The 21,935-nt window shown below is 41.3% G+C and overlaps 1 protein-coding gene across 1 annotated transcript in view; it reads left to right on the plus strand.

Moving 5' to 3' along the window:
• Nucleotides 1–213: 213 nt before the first annotated feature.
• Nucleotides 214–21,935, plus strand: part of ARID1B (AT-rich interaction domain 1B) — a 426,117-nt gene continuing 404,395 nt past the window's right edge. The window contains exon 1 of the mRNA XM_040627997.1: nt 214–360. Within this exon, the coding sequence (XP_040483931.1) occupies nt 235–360 (126 nt within the window). The 5' untranslated portion in view covers nt 214–234. The remainder of the gene's footprint in view (nt 361–21,935) is intronic.

Here is a 21,935-nt window from a genome sequence, read left to right on the forward strand (position 1 = left end):
GCCGGCGCGGCGGCTGGGGGCTTCCAGCGCTTCGCCGGGCAGAACCAGCACCCGTCGGGGGCCACCCCGACCCTCAACCAGCTGCTCACCTCGCCCAGCCCCATGATGAGGAGCTACGGCGGCAGCTACCCCGACTACAGCAGCCCCAGCGCGCCGCCGCCGCCGCCGCCGTCGCAGCCCCAGTCCCAGGCGGCGGCGGGGGCGGCGGCGGGCGGCCAGCAGGCGGCCGCGGGCATGGGCTTGGGCAAGGACATGGGCGCCCAGTACGCCGCTGCCAGCCCGGCCTGGGCGGCCGCGCAACAAAGGAGCCACCCGGCGATGAGCCCCGGCACCCCCGGCCCGACCATGGGCAGATCCCAGGTAACCCCCGCGCCTGCCGGGCCTGCTTCCGCCGCGGCGGCCTCGCCGCGCGCCTCGAGCCCTAGTTTCTTTCTTTCCGCGTACTTTTTCTGCGTCTTCTGCCGGGGGGGAGGCGGGGGCGAGGCGCCCAAAGCCATTTTAACTCGCGGCTGCCTCCCTCGGAGGCTGGGGAGCGCGCGGCGTCCGACTGCGCGGCCCGGGGGCCTGGGGAGAGGGTCGCGCCGAGGGCCGGGACGCGCGCTGGGATGGCCGGCCGCCGAGCACCCCCGCCTCGCCACCCCACCCCGGGCGCGGAGCCGCGCGTCCGGAGCCGGGGACTGCGCCGCGAGGAAGCGGTGTGGGCGCTGGGGACCGCTCGGCCGGCTTTTGTAACAAAATCGGCGCTCCCGGCGGGTACGGTCTGGGGAGGAATATTGACCCCGTCTTCTCGGTTAGCGCCAACAATAAGCTTTAACTGGGAAAGGAATGAGGAACTTTGTCCTACCTCCAACCACACCGCGTTCCCTCTTAGCCTGCAAGGTGAAGGCAGGAAAAATAGGTTAGCTTTGTGGCAACCGAGTGTATTTTTCGTAGTTGTGCCCGGCTGTTCAGACATACTCGATGCGAGCTTTGAGTTGGAATGCTTCGTAGCAAAAATAATACCCCAATTTTACAACGACGTGGAGGTAAACTATTCTAAAATAAATCGATTCATTCCTGAGAATAGCCAGGAAATCCATTATTTGGCTTACAGGCTGCTTGAAAGGAGTCACCTTCAACAGACAGGCTATGTTAAAGGAAGGCATTCCGGTTAAATTGAACTTATTTTGATCATGGATCAGGCATACATTTTATTCAGCAAGTCCAGGAAAATAGCAGACTAGTGAAAATTGATCTTTTTGGATCGGATTTATTTGGATTTTCTTTAATTTGCTGTCACCCAGGTCCTACAGCGTTATTAGGAAGTGTCCTGCACTCTTGCTGTTTCTTGCTCGTAGGCTGAGCCTAAAGACTGACTTGATCTCCTTTGCAAGGTTTGGAATTTGAATTGTGGAGGTAAACTGGCTGTAATAGTCTCCAGACAGCTGCCTCTGAGTTGACATCTAATCTGCCATCTGATTGGCTCCCCTCTCACCATTGGGCATTTAGCACTGCTGATGTAAATAGAAGTGCTGAGCCGTACCGTCACAAAAATTCTTGCCACAAATAATAACTGAGCTCTATTACAAGCAGATGTAAGGTTGAATATTATTTAAAGCTTAAGTTATTATGAATCATAGTTATTAATAAGAGGATTAAATCCTAAAAACGTTATGCTTGTGTCCAGTACACTGGGCATTTACAAAATTTAGATCTTTGTAATCTTAACGTGGACACTGCATAGATCACAGACTTTGATTGTAGGATGAGGATATGGCCATTGAAAAATAATTAAACCAAGAACTTTACCAATTTCTGGATTTGTAAAGCTTTTATGAAAGTGCCCTTTACAGATTACAGTGTGCAAAACATGTATTGTCAGCACACGTAGTTTAAAATAAAATAAAAAAATTATGACGTTAAAAATTTCCAGGTTCCGAGATGCAACAGTATCTTTCAGTGATACTTAGTTAGCTTTATAACAAGATTAAAGTTGTATTTCTAGTAATGTGTGTTTTAACAATTCTGATCATTTTAAGATGTTTGTGGATGAGGAATTTTAGTTAAATTGACATAATATTTAAAAAGCACGAAGTGAGGAAACTAATTTTGTAGACAACAATCAAAGGGAAAAAATGGATAGTCTTGTGAAATACTAAAAATTATTGTATATTTGCTTCTGATTTTGAAATACAGAAATGTTCTAGGAATTTTTTTTCTTCTTGATTATTTTGTTAGTTTCGGTGATGTGAGCCTTATTTGAAGTGCTTACACATGTATTAGAGAAACTATCACATGCGAGCTGTGCTGGGTGTGTTTCTTACAAATCTTTTCTCTCGTAGATATCTTAAATGCTGTGAAAGTTTTTAAAATTCTAATTTGTTAGAATGGAATTACCAGTGTTTGTAATATATGTTTTTACTCAGCTTATTTATTTTAGGAAGGTGTATTTCAATAATAACCATATCTTAGAGGAGAGACGTGTCAGAATGAATACAGGACTGAATTTAACATATAATCATGTGAATCCCTAGCTGAGGACATTAGTGTCCACTGCTTTCAAATCTTTAGTTACTGGAGTTTTGGTTTTAATGAAAATATATTTTCCTACTCTTGATAGAAATTTGTGATATCAGTTTTCATCTTTGATTCACACAAGTGAAAACACAGAGAAGCCTTGTGTAAATAAACCCATGTAATTAATTTTAAAAAGATTTACTTTGTCAGCTTGCTTTTAAAGGGATAGTTTAAAATTCACATCTTTGTAAACTAGAACGGAAGGATGATAGAGGCAGATGTCGGTCCTTGTTGCTTTACAGTATTATTTCTTAATGGTACCAATCATTTTAAGTATTTTGTTTTCTTGGAATGAGAGTGAATCCATTATGTCCTCAGTGTGACCCTTGGGAATAGCTTTTTTATTTTTGAGGGGGAAGAAAAATGCCGGGCATATGACCTAGATTCACAGATTTCTTTTAGGTAGTTTGCCGTGTAACGTGTGGAATGTGTCTTTTTAATATTTTTCCTTTTTGGAAGGCTAGTTTTTATTTAGTATTTGTTATGATGATTATGATAAAAAATAGTTATTTGTGCAAAATACTAAATTACTGTGTAATTATAGGCCATAAAGTACTATTAAATCACGTTGTTAAATGATGAAATTTTCTTGTGGCTTTAGCACATTTAGTTTCATTTTTGATTTTAGGAATGGTTCATACTGGATGGCAAATGTTTTTGTAATTGGAAACAAAATATATATGTATATTGTATTGGGGGGTCTTTTTAAAAAGTGAAATAAGCCATTTTATGATACAGTTTGTTACTGGGTTTTTAAAGATAAAGTAGATAGAGTAGTCCCAATAGGAATACTGAGGTCTCCTAACGTAACCAAGATTTTATAGTGTCCACATTTGTGCTGAATTCCATTAATGCTATTTTAACCTTAGTTTTATAGAATATAATACAATGTAATAAAAAGAGCCTTATTTACTGTTAAAAGAAGTGACTAGCTGGCTTGCAAAGCAGGAAGTTACAGACTGGTTCCTGATTACCTTAAAATTTGTATAAGATACATTATAGCATAACATCATTCCCCACTTCCCTCCCAATGAAATTTTATCCTATCTGATGTTTTAAATCTTGTAAAGAAATTATTGTGCCCTAAATTGATATATTTGCTGAGATATGGCTGGCTGGCTGCTCTGTCGTCAGAGAAGGTGGAATTGGCAACTGTGGTTAGAGAAAAGGCCTATCATTAAAAAAAAAAAAAAAAAAACCAAAGAAAATGTAACACAAATGTTTAGAGTTTTCTGCTTCCCTAGGTTACCTGGAATGAAATTCTACATGGCTTACAGTTGTTTTCTTTGGACATCATCATTTCTGTGTACTTACTTTGACTTTTTTTTTTTTTTTAATGAGAACTGCTCTTTAAGACAGCTATGACTTAAATTTATGTTTATATTAACACAAAATTGATAAGTATGTTTCAGGGAACATCACATTCCTCCCTTGGGTCTATAGTGAGAAACCTTAATCCCCCTTTTTTCTTTGGTTTTGCTTTTTATCTATAATTAGGAATGAATTTTTGGCAGGGCTTTTTCTACTTGTTCCATTTTCCCCGGCATCATATTGTATGAGAAGTATCACAAGTGTGTTGTGGAGATGGAAATCATGCAAGTCACCCTTGGACACTTACACTAATGTACTTTCCCTCTAAATATCATGTTCTTTCATTAGGATTGAGAGAATAACATCTTCACTCGGGCATAAAAATAGTATTAATTCTGGTTTGAGGACCAATTCTGAAAATGTAAGACCGTGTGGAGGAAGACTCATAAATTCATTTGGTAGTTTTATCAGACACATGTTTTAAAGAAAACAGGTGTAAGAGAGTGGGGTTGAGTTTTTAGTTCTATTTCTTATTAATGGACTTTATCACGTTGTAATTTGGGGCATAGTATATCTTTAAAAAATGGCTTTTGATGTAATAGGAGCTAACTTCTGTAGGATAAATACCAATATGACAGGCAAACTGAAAAGATGATCATTTCGTTTATTTTTACCCTGTTCTCTCCTCGGAAGAGAGTGGTTTGATTTAAAATTTGTTAGGGGTCTCTGAAATTTTATTTATTTTGAAGACTGCTTTGGCCATGTAAATTTCGGATGTGTTACATTTGGAACTATATTACCTTTTGCCCAGTGCCCTACATTTAGAGGTTTTCTCACTACAAGAATGACACTGCTCAGTTAATGGATCTGTGTACTTTGATCCATCATTGAGGAAAAGGAACTAATAATTCACTTGTGTCACTTTCATTTTGGCCTGTGTGTAGATTTGTAAATTTGAGGCTTATATTTATATTTGAAAGAACTGTTGTGTATCACTTAAGACCACAGATTTATGGAGGCTTACAAGGAATGTTAATAAAGCTCAAATTCCATTTTTTTTGCAGTAATTAGATTTTCAAAATGGATGTTACAAAATTTTTATGACATTTTAGAATGCTGTTTATACTTACGACCCACTTCCACCTCCTAGGCCTCTTTGGAATTGGATAGTTTTTGGTCTCTGGCCTTTTCCGAGGTGTTCTTTCTTCATCAGATTTGTGTAGATTCTCTGTGGATATGTAAAGTAGAGCCACATACTTGGCGTCTGTGTGTGTGTGTGTGTGTGTGTGTGCGCACGCACGCCTGCATTGGAGGCTGAGGGGGTCCCTATTTGACTTCTCCTTGTGTCTGCGGGGAGAAGTAAGTACCAGGCACAACTGCTTATCCCCCAAGGATGTGTGTGTGTGTGTGTGTGTGTGTATATATCATAGACGTGGAACGATCACACAATATTGCTTTTTACAGTTTGAAAGCTATCTATACAAGACTAAGTGGCTCTTTATGGTTTAATTGGGTATTGAGTGAATTAATTTTGATCTAAAAACTTGGTATACTTATGTGACTTTTTCTGTTAGAATTTTGATGGAAAGAAAATGATACAGGTATTGGTACGGAATTATCATTAAGTATCCACTGATTTTGCCTTATGCTAACATACAAAGGAATGAATGGAATTGTTGGTATATGTATACTATAGTTTTAACTTAAACAATTCACCCTAATTGAGTGACTGAGTGACTTTATCAAAGTAAAATATGTGCTTTCACAGTACGTTTTCAGCAAACATGTTCTATTTTCAAAGGCTTTAACTCGGAATAATTCTAAGAAAACTATTTCCTTAGATTTACTTATTTGAATAGGATCCAATAGGTAGTTTTCAAACCCACTTCTGAATGGATCAGTGTCAAGAATATTAGAAGGCTCCTGAGTTTGACAGATGAACTAATTTGTTCCTTGAATGATACTTATTGCTAGGGAAGAGATCAGAGCTCTGAAATCTTAAGCATATCCGGTTTACCAGTAGACACTCCTACTTTAGGTAGGTGGCAGCAGAATCTGGACTCGATCTGTCCTAGCAGGGTGGTCCCTTTGAACTGAACGAGATCCTGCATCCGCTCAGCATCTTCGGCAAGATGGTCTTCTCAGCATCTTGTTTGGGCCTCGATGAAGGATGAAACTTGAGAATCAGACAAGTCATTCCTTATTAGGTGACTCTGGAAGGGAAGCCATATTTGATGAAACGGAGGAGAAAATTCTAGATCACATTTTTAAGAATATGGGAGGCTAAAAAAATTATACATATGTATTTTATTGCGATATAATATACATAACAAAATTTACCATTTTAACTATTTTTAGGGGTACCGTTCAGTGCCATGAAGTCCACTCACATTGTTGTGCAACCATCACCCCATCCATTTCCAGAACTTTTCGTCTTCCCAACTGAAATAAAAAGTTTCTTCATGTCAGACCTTAATATTGTTAGTTATTAATGTGTATTGTAAGCAAAATAATCTTTTTAGAGCCATCAGTCTTGCTGCTTCATAGTTTGTTAGTAAATCTTTCCTCAGATGTTCCCTAGCAGCGTTCATGCTGTGTGTGTGTGTGTGTGTGTGTGTGTGTGTGTGTTTACTCCACTACTTCCTCCCACTTCTAACTTGGGGGTGATCTTCCCGGGTTTTGTCTGTTTGGAAATATGTTTTGTGTAGGTTAGTTGTGTCATTGTCAGGTCTCTTGAACTTTAAAGGCAACTTTCTGAAGACTTTCTGTTTAAAGGTTTGGAATACTTTGTTGAGAGAAACCTGGTGCTTGGTTAGATAATAGGACATGAAAATGAACTGTTAGCGTGATCATTTCCCCCCTTTACCTCTCTCGTCTTTAGCATGTTAGCCTCTTTTCAAAATTACTGGTTTTATCTCTCTACTATTAGTGGAGATCATTTACAATGATAATTTTTTTCCAGTTGTATTTTAAGTTTTGGGCCATCCCAGCCCCCCAAGCCTGAGCAAACAACAAATTCATGGGATGCTGTGTCTTTTTCCATAGTGTTCTGTGCCCCAAATTTGTGCTCCCCCCCCTTATGTTTTTAATTTGTAGTCCTCTGCAAAACTGCAGAAATTCTTTGTATGTGGAAAAATTCCTGAATTAAGATGATTGGTCTTTTAATTAAATTTAGAGGCAGCTGCAAAGGGATGGTCTTATTAAGCAGGGTTTTTTGTCTGTAAAATTTGGAATTGTATTTTAACTGCTATTGGTGCTGATATGGAGTTACATCTTTAGATGATCAGTTGTGTACATTAACACTGAAGTCCACAGAGGACACAGACATTGAACTGTGATTTAAGAGTGTGTCCCTGGAAGCAACAATGAATTCTTACAGTGTAAACATTCAGCATTTGTGTATGCTCTGAGGCGTAGGCTAGATAAGTATCTGCTCGGGATGATCAGTTGGCAAATACTTAACTAAGCACCCATTTTCTCCCTCAGCCCAGTGCTGGCACCGCTGGTCGCCGGGGTCTGGGGCTTGCTGCTGCTCCCTGTGTGCACTCCAGGGAGACAAGCTGCCAAAGCCGGCTCCCCCTGAACCTGGCATCGTTGACTTAGAACTGGCTCATTTAAACAAAGTGCAAATAGCAACCATGTGGGTCAGCAGTCTGTTGGCCTGCTTTTTTGGTTGGGGGAGTGGATTTTGGCAAAACAAGGAATTGTAGATTGTTGTGATATAGTTGATGTGAGCTAGTGACTCTTTTCCATTTCTACCAGTCAATTCCTGGCTTTGTGCCACAGCAAAATAAAGATCCCACTACAAAGAATAATAGCTGAAAGAAGGAAAATATAATCACTTTGAAATTTATATAGAACGGTCCTTTTTCTTTTTCTCAGTTTTCTACATTACATAGGCTCTTGGAGAAAAGTTAAAACAGTCTGCTCAGATTTAGGAAGATACTTGGATTGCTGGAGTATTTTTGGTAACTGTTTAGATAATGTATGCTGGCTGAGGAGTAAATTCAGCTACTGCTTCTGGGTCCTGAAATAAACCTTTCAGAGAGCGAGGCATTGATGATTAGTGGAGTCTGTTCCAGAATTCTTAGTATCTCCTGTTTCTTTTTGTGCTGAGCATCTTAGAAGTTAAACCACTCAGTGTACTTCATAGCCTTATTTTGAAATGACTGGTAATTCTAAAATTTGTTTAGAATTCGGCATCTAATTTCTGAGAATTGAAGAAGAAAATTTTAAGATTCTGTGACCATATATTGATTTATCTCAAGCTGTAACCCCATTTTAATATCCTTTAAATTTTCTGCTTTCAGTTCATATTTTTTATAATAAATTTGCTTTACACAATGAATTATAAATGACCTTGGAAATAGAAATGTAAAACATTGCTACTGCTGAGCAAGAATCTGTCTGAGAAGAAGAACGTATTTCTAAGGGAACCTGTGTGTTTCTCGTATATTAGTTTATTTCTGTGATTATGAGGATTTACGAGGGAATGCGAATACATGACAAGGCATCCTGATGTAATGGAAAGATCGTGGGCTTGGAGTTGGTAAGACTTTGCTTCACTTGTGGGCTTGAGTGCCCCTTTTCTCTGAGATACGGCAGAGGTTCAGTTTCCTCATGTGGAATGTTGCCTGCCGGGCGGGGCTGTCACAGAGGTCATCTCTGCAAATCCTGTGGCATTGTTAGGTGGTACCTCTCCTTTTTCCACCTGTCTTCCCAGGGTGTAGTGAACCCTGAGTTCTTGTTCTCTGCCCGGCCCTCCTGCACTTCAGGGTGTGGTCGCACATAAGCCCCGGCCTCCATCAATTAGGTGACCCCAGTCCCTCCCAGCTGCAAAATTCTGTGCTGCTTTGAATTTTAAAAAATACAGTGCCTAATCAGCTATGCACTGCTGAACATCTTATTAAACTATACTAGATCCCGGGCATGTTCAGTGAATATAAACTGAGGCCTATGCAAATATACAGATTTTGTGAATACCACTGCAATTTCCCTCACAAAATGTCGTTTTGTACTGATTGGGACTCTTGTAAGCAATTGCATGAATTGGTTTTGGTTGACCAGTAGAGCCCATGGTGGATTGATGTCATTGAGTCAAAGCTGGTGCCTCACAGGATTCCATCCTTAATATTAATCAGTAAATTCTGAGAATTATTCCTTTCTTACACTTCTTAGACCTTTCCACTTTTCATGATCTACAAAAATGACTAGCTTTTTAGGGGAGGTACTTTTTGAAAAGGAACAAAGTTTCAAAAAATTAAAACTAGGCTTTGGGATTCTGAGTGGTGGACTTTGGTCTCTGATTCATGGTTAAGTAACACTTCTGCATCTGTTTCAACTTCACTGAATATGTGATTCACAGTTGGTCCTTAGCAAGATTATAATTTACTTTACGTATCAGGGAGGCTTGGGGTTGCTCTCGAGTAGTCAAAGCTGGGAATGTCATACCTGAGAATGCCAAGGGCCTGTCTCAAGTATGTAGGTAGAGAGGAACAGTTTTTTTTCCCCCCGTTTTTTGTTAATGCTGAGATTTATAAAAGTATCAGGGACAAAATTTAATTCTATTATGAACAAGTACTTACTCTGAGCACCACTTGGTGCTTAAGATACAAAGAGTAAATATAACATATGATCCATAATTTTCCCTGGTGAATTATCATAGACTCCTGGTGTTTTACAAAGTGGAAATTAAAATGAATGGTTACATTATTCTGCAGTTCTGTGCAGAAAGACTGTATCCCTCAAAGTGCATCATCTCAGAACGATTTGAAGAGTAGTTGATAATGTATCCAAACTGAAAATTTCCTGAGAGTATATTATACATTTCCAACAACAGTTTCAAGGAACTCTGTTCAGTTAGTGTTTCATGATTTTATGTGGAAGGTCAGTATACTTGGAGATTGTTCTTAGGTGCTATGACATTGATGAGAAAGTGATCTTAATTAGGATTTTGTTTTGGGTATCCTGGGGTGATTTATCAGCTAAAGAAATGACTTTATAGTGTCATTAGCATGAAGGATGTAGAATTCAGTTCACTTGGGGCGCCTGGGTGGCTCAGTCAGTTAAGCATCTGCCTTTGGTTCAGGTCATGATCCCGGGGTCCTAGGATCGAGCCCCGAGTCCGGCTCCCTGCTCAGTGGGAGGCTGCTTCTCCCTCTCCTCCTGCTTGTGCTCGCTGTCACTCTTTCTCTCAAATAAATAAATAAAATCTTTTAAAAAAGAAGAATTCAGTTCATTTACCTTCACCGTACTGAACAGTCTCCTATGTGTTAGGGCTTTGGGAATATAGCAAGAACCAGGACGTCAGGCAGATGTTTGTGGAGAGCCTACTGTGTGCCTGGTACTATGGTGGATGATGGATTCCTCGGTGACAAGGACGTGGACCTTGATGAATTGACAGTGCAGTGACTAAGGACTAGTAAACATGGTACACAATACTATGTAAATGGTTCGGTGGGAGAAGTCCTGATGTTAGTGGGACAGCAGTAGAGACTAGATTGGGGCGGGGGGAGAAATAATAAGGCTCCTTGCACTAACTAAGGTTGCATAAGCTGAGACCTGGTTAATGAGCGGACGTTAACTACGTTAACCAAGTGGAGAGACCTGGAGATGGAAGCAGGGAGGCTCAAGGGCAAGTGGCAGAGGTGAGCAGTTTAGAGAACCTGGAAGATTGGACGTTGACGACCTGTGTGACCTTGGGCAAGTGATTGCACCTGCCTGAGGTTTGAAGTCTAAAGGGATGGGAAAGAAGACAACCCATGAATTGTTTGGGGAAGTATACTCGATAAAGTACAGGCATACTACCTGGCAAAGCAAGGGGTGTTTTCAAAAAGTAACAAAGGATTGTATTTTCTCACGGACAAGGAATGAAAATTAGTTAGATCGGGTTCTGTATTAGTTAATTTAACAGCTTATTAGTCTTTCGTCTAGGAACAAATAGGTTAACATTTGAAGCTTATTTCTAGTCCAGACAGTTTAAGTTCTTAATTGCCTAATGTGTTTGTACCTTGCCATGTGTTCAGGGAGAGTGAGTGATGGGGCAATTGATGACATTTCTAAAATGTCTGCTGTAGTTTGCCAGTCTGTTTACAGTCATATTTTTTTAACTGGTCAGGAAAAATAAATTCAGAAGATCGATAACTGGGGCATTTAATTTCACCATCATCAACAAACATTTAGTGACCTTGGTGTTGGGGCACTGTACCAGATAAAAAGACATCAGGGAATCTTCAAAAATGGTTAAACAGCATATTGTTCATTGGTTAGTGTAGAGGGATATCCTTACATTACGAAGCGAATATTGGTGATTACAGTAAATAAGATAGTTTGTGGAATATTTTTATTTTACCTGCTATTCCATTTAATTAGAAACATGGATTGAATAACTCTGGCCTCATAAGCAATTTAAATTTTGAATTGAAGGAAATTGGTGGTCGGCAGACAACTTGCAAATTGGTGAAATGGATCTTTTGCTTTTAATTAATTTTCTCCATGTGTTAAAGAAGTAGTTTATTAACTGTTGAAAAGTTTTAAAAATTGTAGTCACATTTGTTATGATTTTGCTGGGTTTGAAAATCTTCCCTTTCCCGACTCTTGGTGCCAGCTCCTTTCATTTTCATTTGGCTGAGCAGAGAGAACGCTCAGGAAGGTGCAGGCTACAGCAGGCAGAGGCTTGCTTTGTGCAAGTCTTGGTTTCTCCCCTGGTATCCATTATGTGTGGCAAGACTTGGTTTTCCCTCCTCCACTGAGACATTTGTCAGAAGTATGAGCACTTTAAAGCAGTAGCGTTTTACTTTTATTCAGCAATTAATTAGTGAAGATAGGACGTGAAAAGCAATTTTGTGTTTTGTCTTTTATTGTGCGTTAAGTTCCTATAGTTTTCCGTATTGCTATATTATTAATGGGGAGGGAGAGAAGAGTGGAGGGAGAAGATGAATTTTATTTAAGACAGTTATGTTCGGGTTAACTTAAAGGAATGTGCTTTTTTAGTCTGACTACCCTTAGCTGGTGTTTCATGGTTCTCTGAAAAACTAATGCAAAGAAGTTGTAATCAGCTGTTAAGATACATGAGCCAACTGGTTGTCAATATGTTAAAGTTTTATTCTTGGTGCATTTAGAAACTTCACATAAATGCATTTTATGAAGAAGGAGGTGTACTAGCCTGGCTAAACTGGTAAAGCTGAAATCTGGATTTGATTTGCATATGTGGTATTTTTTAGGGACTCGCAAAGTTTCACACATGAAATAAACTAGGTAGTGTGTACGGCATCACATGATCAAAATATTTTTCCTCTTACTGCTGCCAGAAGCTATCTATTGCTTTTCAACAATCTTACTTGTTGGGCATCATGCCAAGATGTTTAAGACAACCCCTTACGTGAGCTGTTCCATTCTTAACCTCTTTGACTGAAGTGCCGTGACCTTCACATATGTAGATTAGCCATGTGCTCTGTGAATTGAAACTTGCTGCCTCAGGAAGAAAGGGTTTTTCTTTTTATTCCACTGGGAATTTGACAGCCATTCATCCCTGACCTGGGCAGAGGTAATGCAAGGAAATTGGATTCAAATGGAACGCGGACAGATAACACAGGGAGGCAGGCAAGCTTTCTACCTTGCGGAGGATGAAAACATCCCGTGGTACAGAGAATGTGCTGATATGAAGGATCTGAAAACAGCAGATACAGAGAGAGATAGATAAATGCAGGCATTTTGGAGCAATGTCCTTTTAAAAAAAGAAATTGTCATTACGGGCTTTTCTAATTAGCTTTGACTCTACACTTTCTCTTCCTTTCTAACCTAAGTTTTTGAAATCTTTTTTTGCATTTAAAAAAATTTCTTAACACGACTTGAGAATTAAATAATGCTAATATTGTGGGCAAGCGTGGACTTACATACATTTAATCTAGATGAGTCTCTCAAAAGCGGAAGTCATTAGGAAATTGGAGAGATGAATGTATCAGCTGTATCTAGAAGAATCAGCAAGATTCTTTGTCTTTACGCTCTGAAATTTTGAAGTGAATTGATACACAGAGTTTTACTCATGAGAGTTCTGAGTTTTGTAATGATTAATAAAAATAATTAATGAACAAAAATAATGATTTTTTGTATTTTTATTAGACAACTAGTTTCAAAGAATGTTCACCTTTGCTTTTGTTGGTAAACATACTTGAAATTAAAGTAAAATTCAGTGTAAATAATAGTCATGACACTTGATTAGGTTGATGTGATAGAGTGTTGAGAAGGAAAGTTCTCATTATAAGAATAATGGGTCTGAAGTGGTACTCCAACTGGTTTCTTAGCAAAAGGAGGGGATGATTAGGGCCGTCTGAAATTTATGAGTGCTTTTGTGTGGCTTTCAGAGCCGAGCCTTTCCTGTGTACATTAGGGCTTGTGAAATATTATGGGTCAGAGCATCCGTTACGGGCTCTGTGGGAGGTGTTGTTGATACCCAGCCTATTCTATGGGGTGCAAGAGAGGATGTCTGTGTGGGGAATGTGCTTAATGGATATGGTAGACTAAGCGGAGTACAGAATTGTCCCTTGACTTGAGGAAGACTTGTTTCTTTCCATATGAGGACTAATACACAAATTGGGAAAAGTATCTGGTTGTGATCCTGCAGAATGTGGGGCCTTTCATGGATTTCTGTTAACATGGCAGACACGAGGAGTGATGGTCCAGAGATGCCAAGACCCAGGTCTAACCAGGTTGTTTACATGTGGTTGTGAAGCAGCAAGTCCGTCCTCCCAGTGAGATGGGTGCGGGGCTCAGGTGAGGAGGGGCCTGCTCCTCAGAAAACAAAGTAGGAAAAGGAGCAAGGCAGGAATGTGATTCGTGTCCAGGTGGACAGGCGTGTGGTGGCCCCTCCGGGACAGCACGCAGGTGGGTACAGATGAGGCAGAAAAAGGGTAGTGAGTCAGCAGCCAAACCTTGAGGGATTTTTCTTGTTTCTTTTTAAACGGTGGCCTGTATTTTTTAAAAAAGATTTCATTTATTTATTTATTTGGCAGAGAGAGAGCACAAGCAGGGGGAGCGGCAGGCAGAAGGAGAGGGAGAAGCGAGCTCCCCATGGAGCGAGGAGCCTGATGGGGGGCCTCAATCCTAGGACCCTGGGATCATGACCTGAGCTGAAGCCAGATGCTTAATCAACTAAGCCATCCTGGCGCCCCTTAATGGTGGCCTGTATTAGGACTGTTAATGTGGGAACACAGGAAATCAGCCTCTCCTTCTAGTCAGGTGTGATTGGTAAAAATACTACAAACACACTGCTTTCCATTCTTGGCCTCCCAAATAAAGAACTGCACGTACGAGACAGAGTTTTAGAAGAGCCCTGAATAATAGTAATATAATAAAAACAATAACAGTAATAATAGCTCCTGTTATTGAATACTTACCTGTGTGCTGAGCACATGGCACATATTAACTGCAGCCTTTCAACAGTCTTGCAAGTCACTCTCCCAATTTTATGGACAAGTAAACTGGTAAAATTAAGAAGTTTGTTCAGTATCCAGGTATGTCTGGTGTGAAAGCCTGTATTGTCTCCGCAAAAGGAATGGTTCTCAAATTGGTTGTGCATCCAAATCCCCCAGGGAGGGCAGACAGGGCCTTCAAGCCCTCCCCCCAGTAATTCCAGTATCCTCAGCCTATGGAATGGCCTGGACACCCACCTTTCTCTTCCTACAGAGGTTATTGATTTGTTTAGTGGTATAGCTAAATAGACTTTTTTGTTGTTAAGACGTGTAGAATTACATACTTAAAATCGGGCTTTTACTATATTTTGCCTCCATAGTCATACCAGACAAAGAGGAAAGAGTTCTGTTTCCAGGGGCACGAAGGTGGCTGTTGGATTTTTCTGGTGGTGTCACTGAACATTAATTTACATCCTCCTGTCAGAGGAAACTCTGTCCCACGATCTGGGTCATTGCTTGGCGTTACCCAGGGAGGCTATGAAATCGTCTGTTGCTGTTTGAAGAGGAGCGTAGGTTCTGTTCTGAGTTACTCACACGTGGCTGTGACTGCAGTTTCTCGGACAGGGAGGTGACGGACCAGCATCCAGAATGGTGTCCACTACGTAGTACCTGGTTAATAAATAGTTTTGATGGGAGAATGGATGAATGGACTGGGCGGCGCCTCGGGATCACGAGTTGCACGTGTTATGAGCCCAGAAATCTTAATCCAAGAACGTGTGAAGAGAGAATGGATATGGGAAGGGAGGACAGGTGACAGTTGGGGACCACGGAAGGGAGAACATAGACGGCTGGAAGCGAGAATTCTAGAGTGAAAAACCAACAAACAGATTTAATGTTCATCATGTGCCCTGAGTGAACTGTCTTGGTGAAAGTGGTAAGACACCCCCCCCACCCCCGCCGACTGGCAGAACTTAAAATAATTGAGACGCTGATGCATAGTTACAAGAACAAATGTAAGGCAGGAAAAGCCCCCCAGTTCTCTTCGGTGAGGTCATTTCATGACATGCAGTCATGAGTTTTCTGTCTTTGCTGTTGCCACGTGGCTATTCTGGAACCAGAGTCAGTGATGTTGGGAGGATATTTAAAAAGTACTTGATCAATGGGCCCTGTCCGATCCCTGTTTCCTTTTTTACTTACTTAGTGGCAAACTTCTAGGCTGGCCAGGTCACAGAATGTTGGGATGTGTCCTGAGACCCTTTTATTCTTTCTCTTCCTAATTCTGTCTAATAGGAAGGTATGATACTGGGAAATTTCCCTCGTGTGTCCCCAACTATTCCTCTCTTTTGAAACTTGTCAATAAAACCATATCTCACAGCTTTAAAGAAAACCAGTTTGGCCCATAACCTTGTCACAGACACACTGTGTAAGTTCCATGCCACTTAACCAGTCCTGAAGAAGTGTGCGAGCAGCGGGAGAGATCACAGTACTGGCTCCGTTCACGTCTGTTTCCTGGGTTTTCAGCTTGTGTTTTCCTCACCTCCTGACTGCTCCCAAATTTGAGGTTGAGAATTTTTCTGAATGACTTACCTCCAAAATGCTATTTTTAGCTTAGAATGAAATGAAGGCTTTCCTGTCTCACGTTTCCTATTTTCTAATAATATTTGATTCTGTTTCATTATTTAGAGCAATATATCACTATCGAAGTAATCAGGGATTTACAGTTCCTGAAGTTAATGCTGACTACACCTAAGCCATCTCAAGCAAATGAATTAGCAGTCTGTTTTTAAGAACCCATTGGAAGAAAAAAACCCCAACAAACTGGTAACCTGTGTTTTAGGCTGTAGCTGTTTGTCCTTTTCTCTAAGACAGAATCTTTAATTTTGTTTGGTTCTCCAAGCTTATGAAGGGAATGAGCATCTCCGGGGTCTTAGCCATTGCATTTTAATCTCGTTGGCCATGGTAAAAGGTATCTGTCTTTGCCTAGAAAGCTAACACCTGTCTACGTGTGTTAGTGCTTCCAGAAAGTTTCTGTAGTAATGTATCATTCATCCAGTGCTACGGTTTCTAGCAGCACCGGCGTAACCTTCTGAAACAGCTGAGAAAGCCTTCAGAAGGTAACTGTCACAGCGCTCAGGAACCCAAGTCTGTCAGAGAAGAAGAAAGCCATTCCTTCCCTTTGCAGGCATAGATGATAGTTATTTGGTTCTCCATGGTAACTTCCTTTTTTGCCACATTATCAGTACAAAGTGCAGGAGTTAGTCGAGCAGCTGTGGGCAGCAGGTGAGAAGTGGGGCCACGGAGAAGCAGACGGATGACGTGCGGCAAGTTCTGCCAACCACAGGGAGGGAGCAGCTGTGCTAGCTTGTCCTGGTGACCTTCTGAGGGAACCAGGTGAGAAGCAGGCGAAGCCTTCCAGGGCTTGCTGTCTTTGAGAGCCTCGGACACCAGTCTGGTAGGAGAAACTCTGAGGATAGTAATATGGGGACATTTGCAGGGATACCTTCCATATCCCAAGAAACCTTGGGAAAGAAGAATGGAGCACTAGGGTTGAGGGCCGGTGGGAGACTTTGAAGTTCGTGGGCAGATACTGTGCTACTTCTCCTTGACTCATTCACCAAATAGGTGTTCATATCTAATACACGCTGGTCTGTTTACCTGCTGGGTGAAAGCTCGTGTTTTAGGCGCTGGGGACACAGCCATGAATAAAATGCAGGCCCTGCTTTCATAAGGCTTACCTTCCAGTGAAACTTAATCCCGGAGAGAGCAGAACCACCTGTCCACGTGGGGGTGAGCTCCTTTATAGTAGGGATGAATATTGGCATGGAGGAATTCAAAAGAATTGAACACTTTCAAAAACTGGTTATTTACTAATCAGGCCATATATGAATATGTAATAAAAATCGCTTTATAAAGGAACTACCATGGTTATTTCTGTAGTCTCCGAAGTGCTCAGCACGCACCTCTTGGGTCAGAGGACAGCAATGGAACGTAGCGTTTTTACTGTCAGTGGTTGAAACGGCAATGGCAGCCCCAACGCTGCCTTCATTTCCTCCAAGCTGAGAGGAGGAAGAGGTGTGAACACAGAGCTCTCGATCTGACTCCACAGGGAGAAATCAGATGGTATTGGAACTCTTTGAAGGTGCTCACTTACTTTTGAATCATCCTGTATATTTAGTGACGGGCTGTGGTTCTGGACATGTTGGGCTTGAGATGTGTTCCAAAGAGCTAACTGGAGATGCTCGTAGGCAGATAGAAAGTACAGGAGGGTGATTTGGGCCCGGTATAGAAATACGGGTTCTACGCATGAGGTGTTGGTTGAGAATGGAGTTCGTGAGATTGCCCGTGGGAGCATGTGTGCGGGGAACACAAGGGTGCTGAAGGGTTTTAGGGAACATTCACATTGAAGGAGTGGAAAGGGAGCCAACCAGAGAGCCAGAAAAGGAGATGGAAAGCATGGGGACAGTTCCACAGAAGCCATGGGGAACAGAGGTTTCTGAAGGGGAGACATGCATAGCTGTGGTAAGCTCTGAGGAATGTTCAGGTGAGAGTGGGCACTGAGGTCTTGTCATTTGCTCCTTGATAACCTTTGGAAGAACAGTCAGGAGGGAGGCAAGCTACAGCAGACTGTAGGGTGTCTAGGAAGTGAGAAAGAGGCTTCCAGATGGTAGGGAGAGGAGTGGGTTTGTTTTTTTTTTTTAATTTTATTTAACTGGGAGAGGGGTAGAGAATTTAGTTTGCTGTGTTGCCTTCTTTGTGCCCAGGCTCTGTGCTGCGGGCTTCCAGTTGCCTTCTTCCTCTCCTGTTGCACTGGGCTCTGCCTGGGTAGGGACCTGAGGGGTCCTTTCTCTTGTGTCCCCAGTGTCTGATACAGTGTCTGGCATGTGGTGGGACTCAGTGTATGATCGTTGAGGGGCCACACGTGTTATATGAGGTCCCTGATTTAGTCCTTGCAGCATTCGTAAGCGACCAGAGGGTGCACGTGTGCTTTGAGCAAGGCCAACACGTGACGGCCCCACGAGTAAATCTGAGTCAGATTAACTCCAATGCGTGTGCTGCTGCTGGTCTTTGTTAAGGGTAGAGAATCCACACGGAATTTGTAGGCTGCAGGGAAGGAGTCACGTTTTTATAAAGATCACTTACAAACGTTTCCACTTCTGTGCCAGTAATCTTAGGCTGAGGCGGTGGTCAGCAGGAGTAAGAGCTGTGCTTCTGCATCTGCCCGTTACGGTCTCTGAAAACTTGTGTTTGGGAGCTGGCTTTCGGGGTTAGCCGCCAAAAGTTCTGAAACCGTTTGCTCTGTGTGTAAGTTATTCTTTGATGTTAGACTTGTTAGGCATGTATGGATTTTCTACCGTGTATTTGTAGCGAAACCATTCTTTCGATTACAACTTGCTACCCATCATCCCCTTTCCCTCGTGGTACCGGGAACCTCAAAAGAAAATCACTTGTTTTTCCGTTGTACTGAAATGTTAAGTTTCAAGTAATTCGTAATATAAAATACTTTCTTGAACAGTTCCTAGGTGTCCAGAAGTGCTCGGAACCATTTGGCATAACCTATGAATGAGGTACTGTCATTGTACCCATTTTACAGACGAGTGAACGAAGGCAGAGTCTGGGTAAGCCTAAGGAGCATATGTATCTAGGAAGAGGCACAGGCACAGTGTGCACCCGGGCATTCCTCTCCGCTGCTTTCGCAGATGCACTACCTTTCCTCTCAGCAGTGCCCCCTGCGAGCCGAGTTAGACGAGTGGTCTGCATTTCTGTTGTGGAAGCTGTCACTATAATAGCATTTTTTTCTTGCTTTCTTACTTACATTCACATCATTTGATATTTTATGAGGATATTGGAAACGTTGGTGAAGAAAAATATCCCTTTCCCATAGATGGGATAGTATTTGCTTAGACATGGAAGATAGACTCTCGCAAGAAGTCGCACACTAGGCGGTACCCGCCCCCCATGCCAGCAGCAGGGGAGCTAGAGGAGAGTCCTGTCCTTCTGCTGTCTGTCCTAGGAGAGGTGGCCCTAAGGTGCGCACCGGCCTCCCCTTCTTTTCAGGGCCCACACCTTTATTCGATGTGTCCCTTCTGCTCTGCCAGTTAGGAAGCAGTTTTGAACTAAGGTGCGTTTCTTCTTTGATGAGAATGTGAAGGGGATCTTTATACATGGTTTGCTTTTTATTACCATTCCGCCTTACTAAAGAGAAAACTTCCATGTCCTGATACATAATGTGACGGAAGGATGTTTTCCCAGCAGAAAGCTTTCTTAGCATCAAGTTCACCCTGTAGAACTGCTCTGTCCAGTATGGTAGCCAGTAGCCACATGTGGCTATTTAAGTTAAAATTAATTACAATTATGTAAAATTAAAAATGCAGTTGTGCAGTGTACTAGCCACATTTTAAGTGCTTAAAAGCACAAACGAAGCATAGAATAGAATGTTCCCATTGTTGCAGAAAGTATTATTGGACATTGCTGCTCTAGAGACTCGGGTTGCATCTTGTAATTTTGCAAATGCTTTAGACATACGATTACTGTGCACTGCTCTTGGTGAGTGCAGAACGTGAGCTCCTTGAATTTTGGATGGCCATAAATAGGATTGACTCTCAATTTCGAAAATATTCTTTGTTATCAACAGTACGAATGTGTTGTGATGATCCAAAATTAAAAACTGATGGAAAAAAACCAGTAAAACAATATTAGAAGAAAGGATTTCTTTCTCTGTTTTGGACTGTTTTGTCCAGGCGTTTCTACCATGTCATCTGAAGATTGTAGGAACAGAGAGGGCATCGGTGGTATCCACTGCTTTGAGGAGGAGAGAAGATGCTGCTCTTTGGCACCAGGTGTGGGGAAGATGTTTTACTTGATTTTGTTCCATATCCACTGAAAATAAATGTAAGACTGGTTAGTGTTTTTGTTTTTTGTTTTCCTTCTGAAGTGTTTGAAGGAAAGTACTTGATTTCTGTCTGTGTCACAGTTTGAACTTTAACCAGTGGTTTGGTAGTTGGAATAGGTTATGCATTTTGCCGTGGAAAAAAATCGAATTGCTTTCTCAAGGTTGACTAAAATGTTTTAACTCTTCATAGCAAATGAGGCGTGAAACAAATTGTCAAAAGGATGGAGACAAAGTTATTGCAGCACGGAATGTTTAACGGGCTGGTGGTGTTCTACCGGAGGTGTGAGCCGAGCAGATAAATGTGTAAACGGCACCTTTCTCCTTTTCCCCTGCCCGATTTTTCACAGCTTGTCTTCGCAAGAGGACCTAAATCTATGTCAGAAAAATCGCAGCCCTTCTGAAAGTGTTAGATTATAGTGTTGCTATGAGGAATAATTAAGAAGTACTATAGGCAATGGATTAGGAGAAAGAAACTTCCTGTTTGCAAACATTTTACTGCTCATCATCATTAGATGAAGCAAAAATAAATTTTTAGTGTTTCTGGAAGCTTGATTATGTGTAAAGTACGTCACTGCTTCTTTATGCCCATATACTCCTCTATTCATTTGCTGTGCGTTGTTCTCAGAATAATGCCCTTTTTAGGATTTAGGATTTTAGGATTTAGGTGTTGGAGTAATAACGCTTGAACTGAAAGATAATGAAGTGTTTAAATCATGGACTTTTTACTTCTAAAATAGCAAATGTTAATTCAGGGACCGACTGGAGGTTTAATAGGTGGCCCTTTATATTTTTGGCTACTCCTTCCTTCACTTTCATTGTGAGGCTTCTCTTTAGGGTTTTAGAATTTATTGAGATATAGCAAATAGAAGGTTACAGCTGTCCCAGCCCACTGGGGCTTTTTAATTTCAAACATAGATCATAGACTGGCCAAAATAGATGTTCCATAGAGAGTGTGAGGGGAGAGGTATTAAATAAGAGAAAGATTATGCATTGGCCTTGTTTTTTCTGGGGCTAAGTATAAGTTATTTTTTATATTTGTAAATATTTTTAGCATCTTATAAGCAAAGGGGTGTATGAACATATGTGTATATGTGTCTATGTGTCTCGTGTGTATTTATATATGTGAATATACATATTTAATGTAACTGCAGGTGTGGAAAACAGGGACAAGCAGCATCCTGTCACATGAATACAGCTGGTGTTACTTTTGCATCTTTCCATCTTCTTGTTACTTCTAATGGGTGTGTGTGTGTGACTGTGACCACTTTTTTACTTAACCACTGTAGTGATAGGTTTATAGAGAGTAGAATAAATTGATTATACAGTTTCCAAGCAACCATGTTTTTTATTGGACTAACTCCAGGATGCAGAGATGATTGAGGTTGTGTGTGTGTGTGTGTGTGTGTGTGTGTGATTTTTGTGCATTTATTTAAGCCTTTCAATGAAGATTGAAGAGCCAGCATTTTATTTATGGAATGCAGTCTACATTTATAAATTTATATAATAGAAATGCCTGTGTATTTTCTGTGAGTTTTCACATACAGAGGCATAATGGGTCTTGCAAAGATTGTAGTAGATGCTACTTGCCTTTTTAAGAGGGAACCAAAATATTTTCCTTCCCCCTCCTTTCGATTTGCTGTTATCTTTGAGCTCCCTTATATCTGTCTTCTGTTATCTTCTTCCCTCTGTGTGCGGATCTGTCTCATACTTACCTAGACTTACCTTTGCTTTCGTTTCTGTGTTTATTTCTGATTCCCTCTGTCCCCATC

This window comes from Ursus maritimus, unplaced genomic scaffold, assembly GCF_017311325.1.
Source record: "Ursus maritimus isolate PB19 unplaced genomic scaffold, ASM1731132v1 scaffold_13, whole genome shotgun sequence".
Lineage (NCBI taxonomy): Eukaryota > Metazoa > Chordata > Mammalia > Carnivora > Ursidae > Ursus > Ursus maritimus.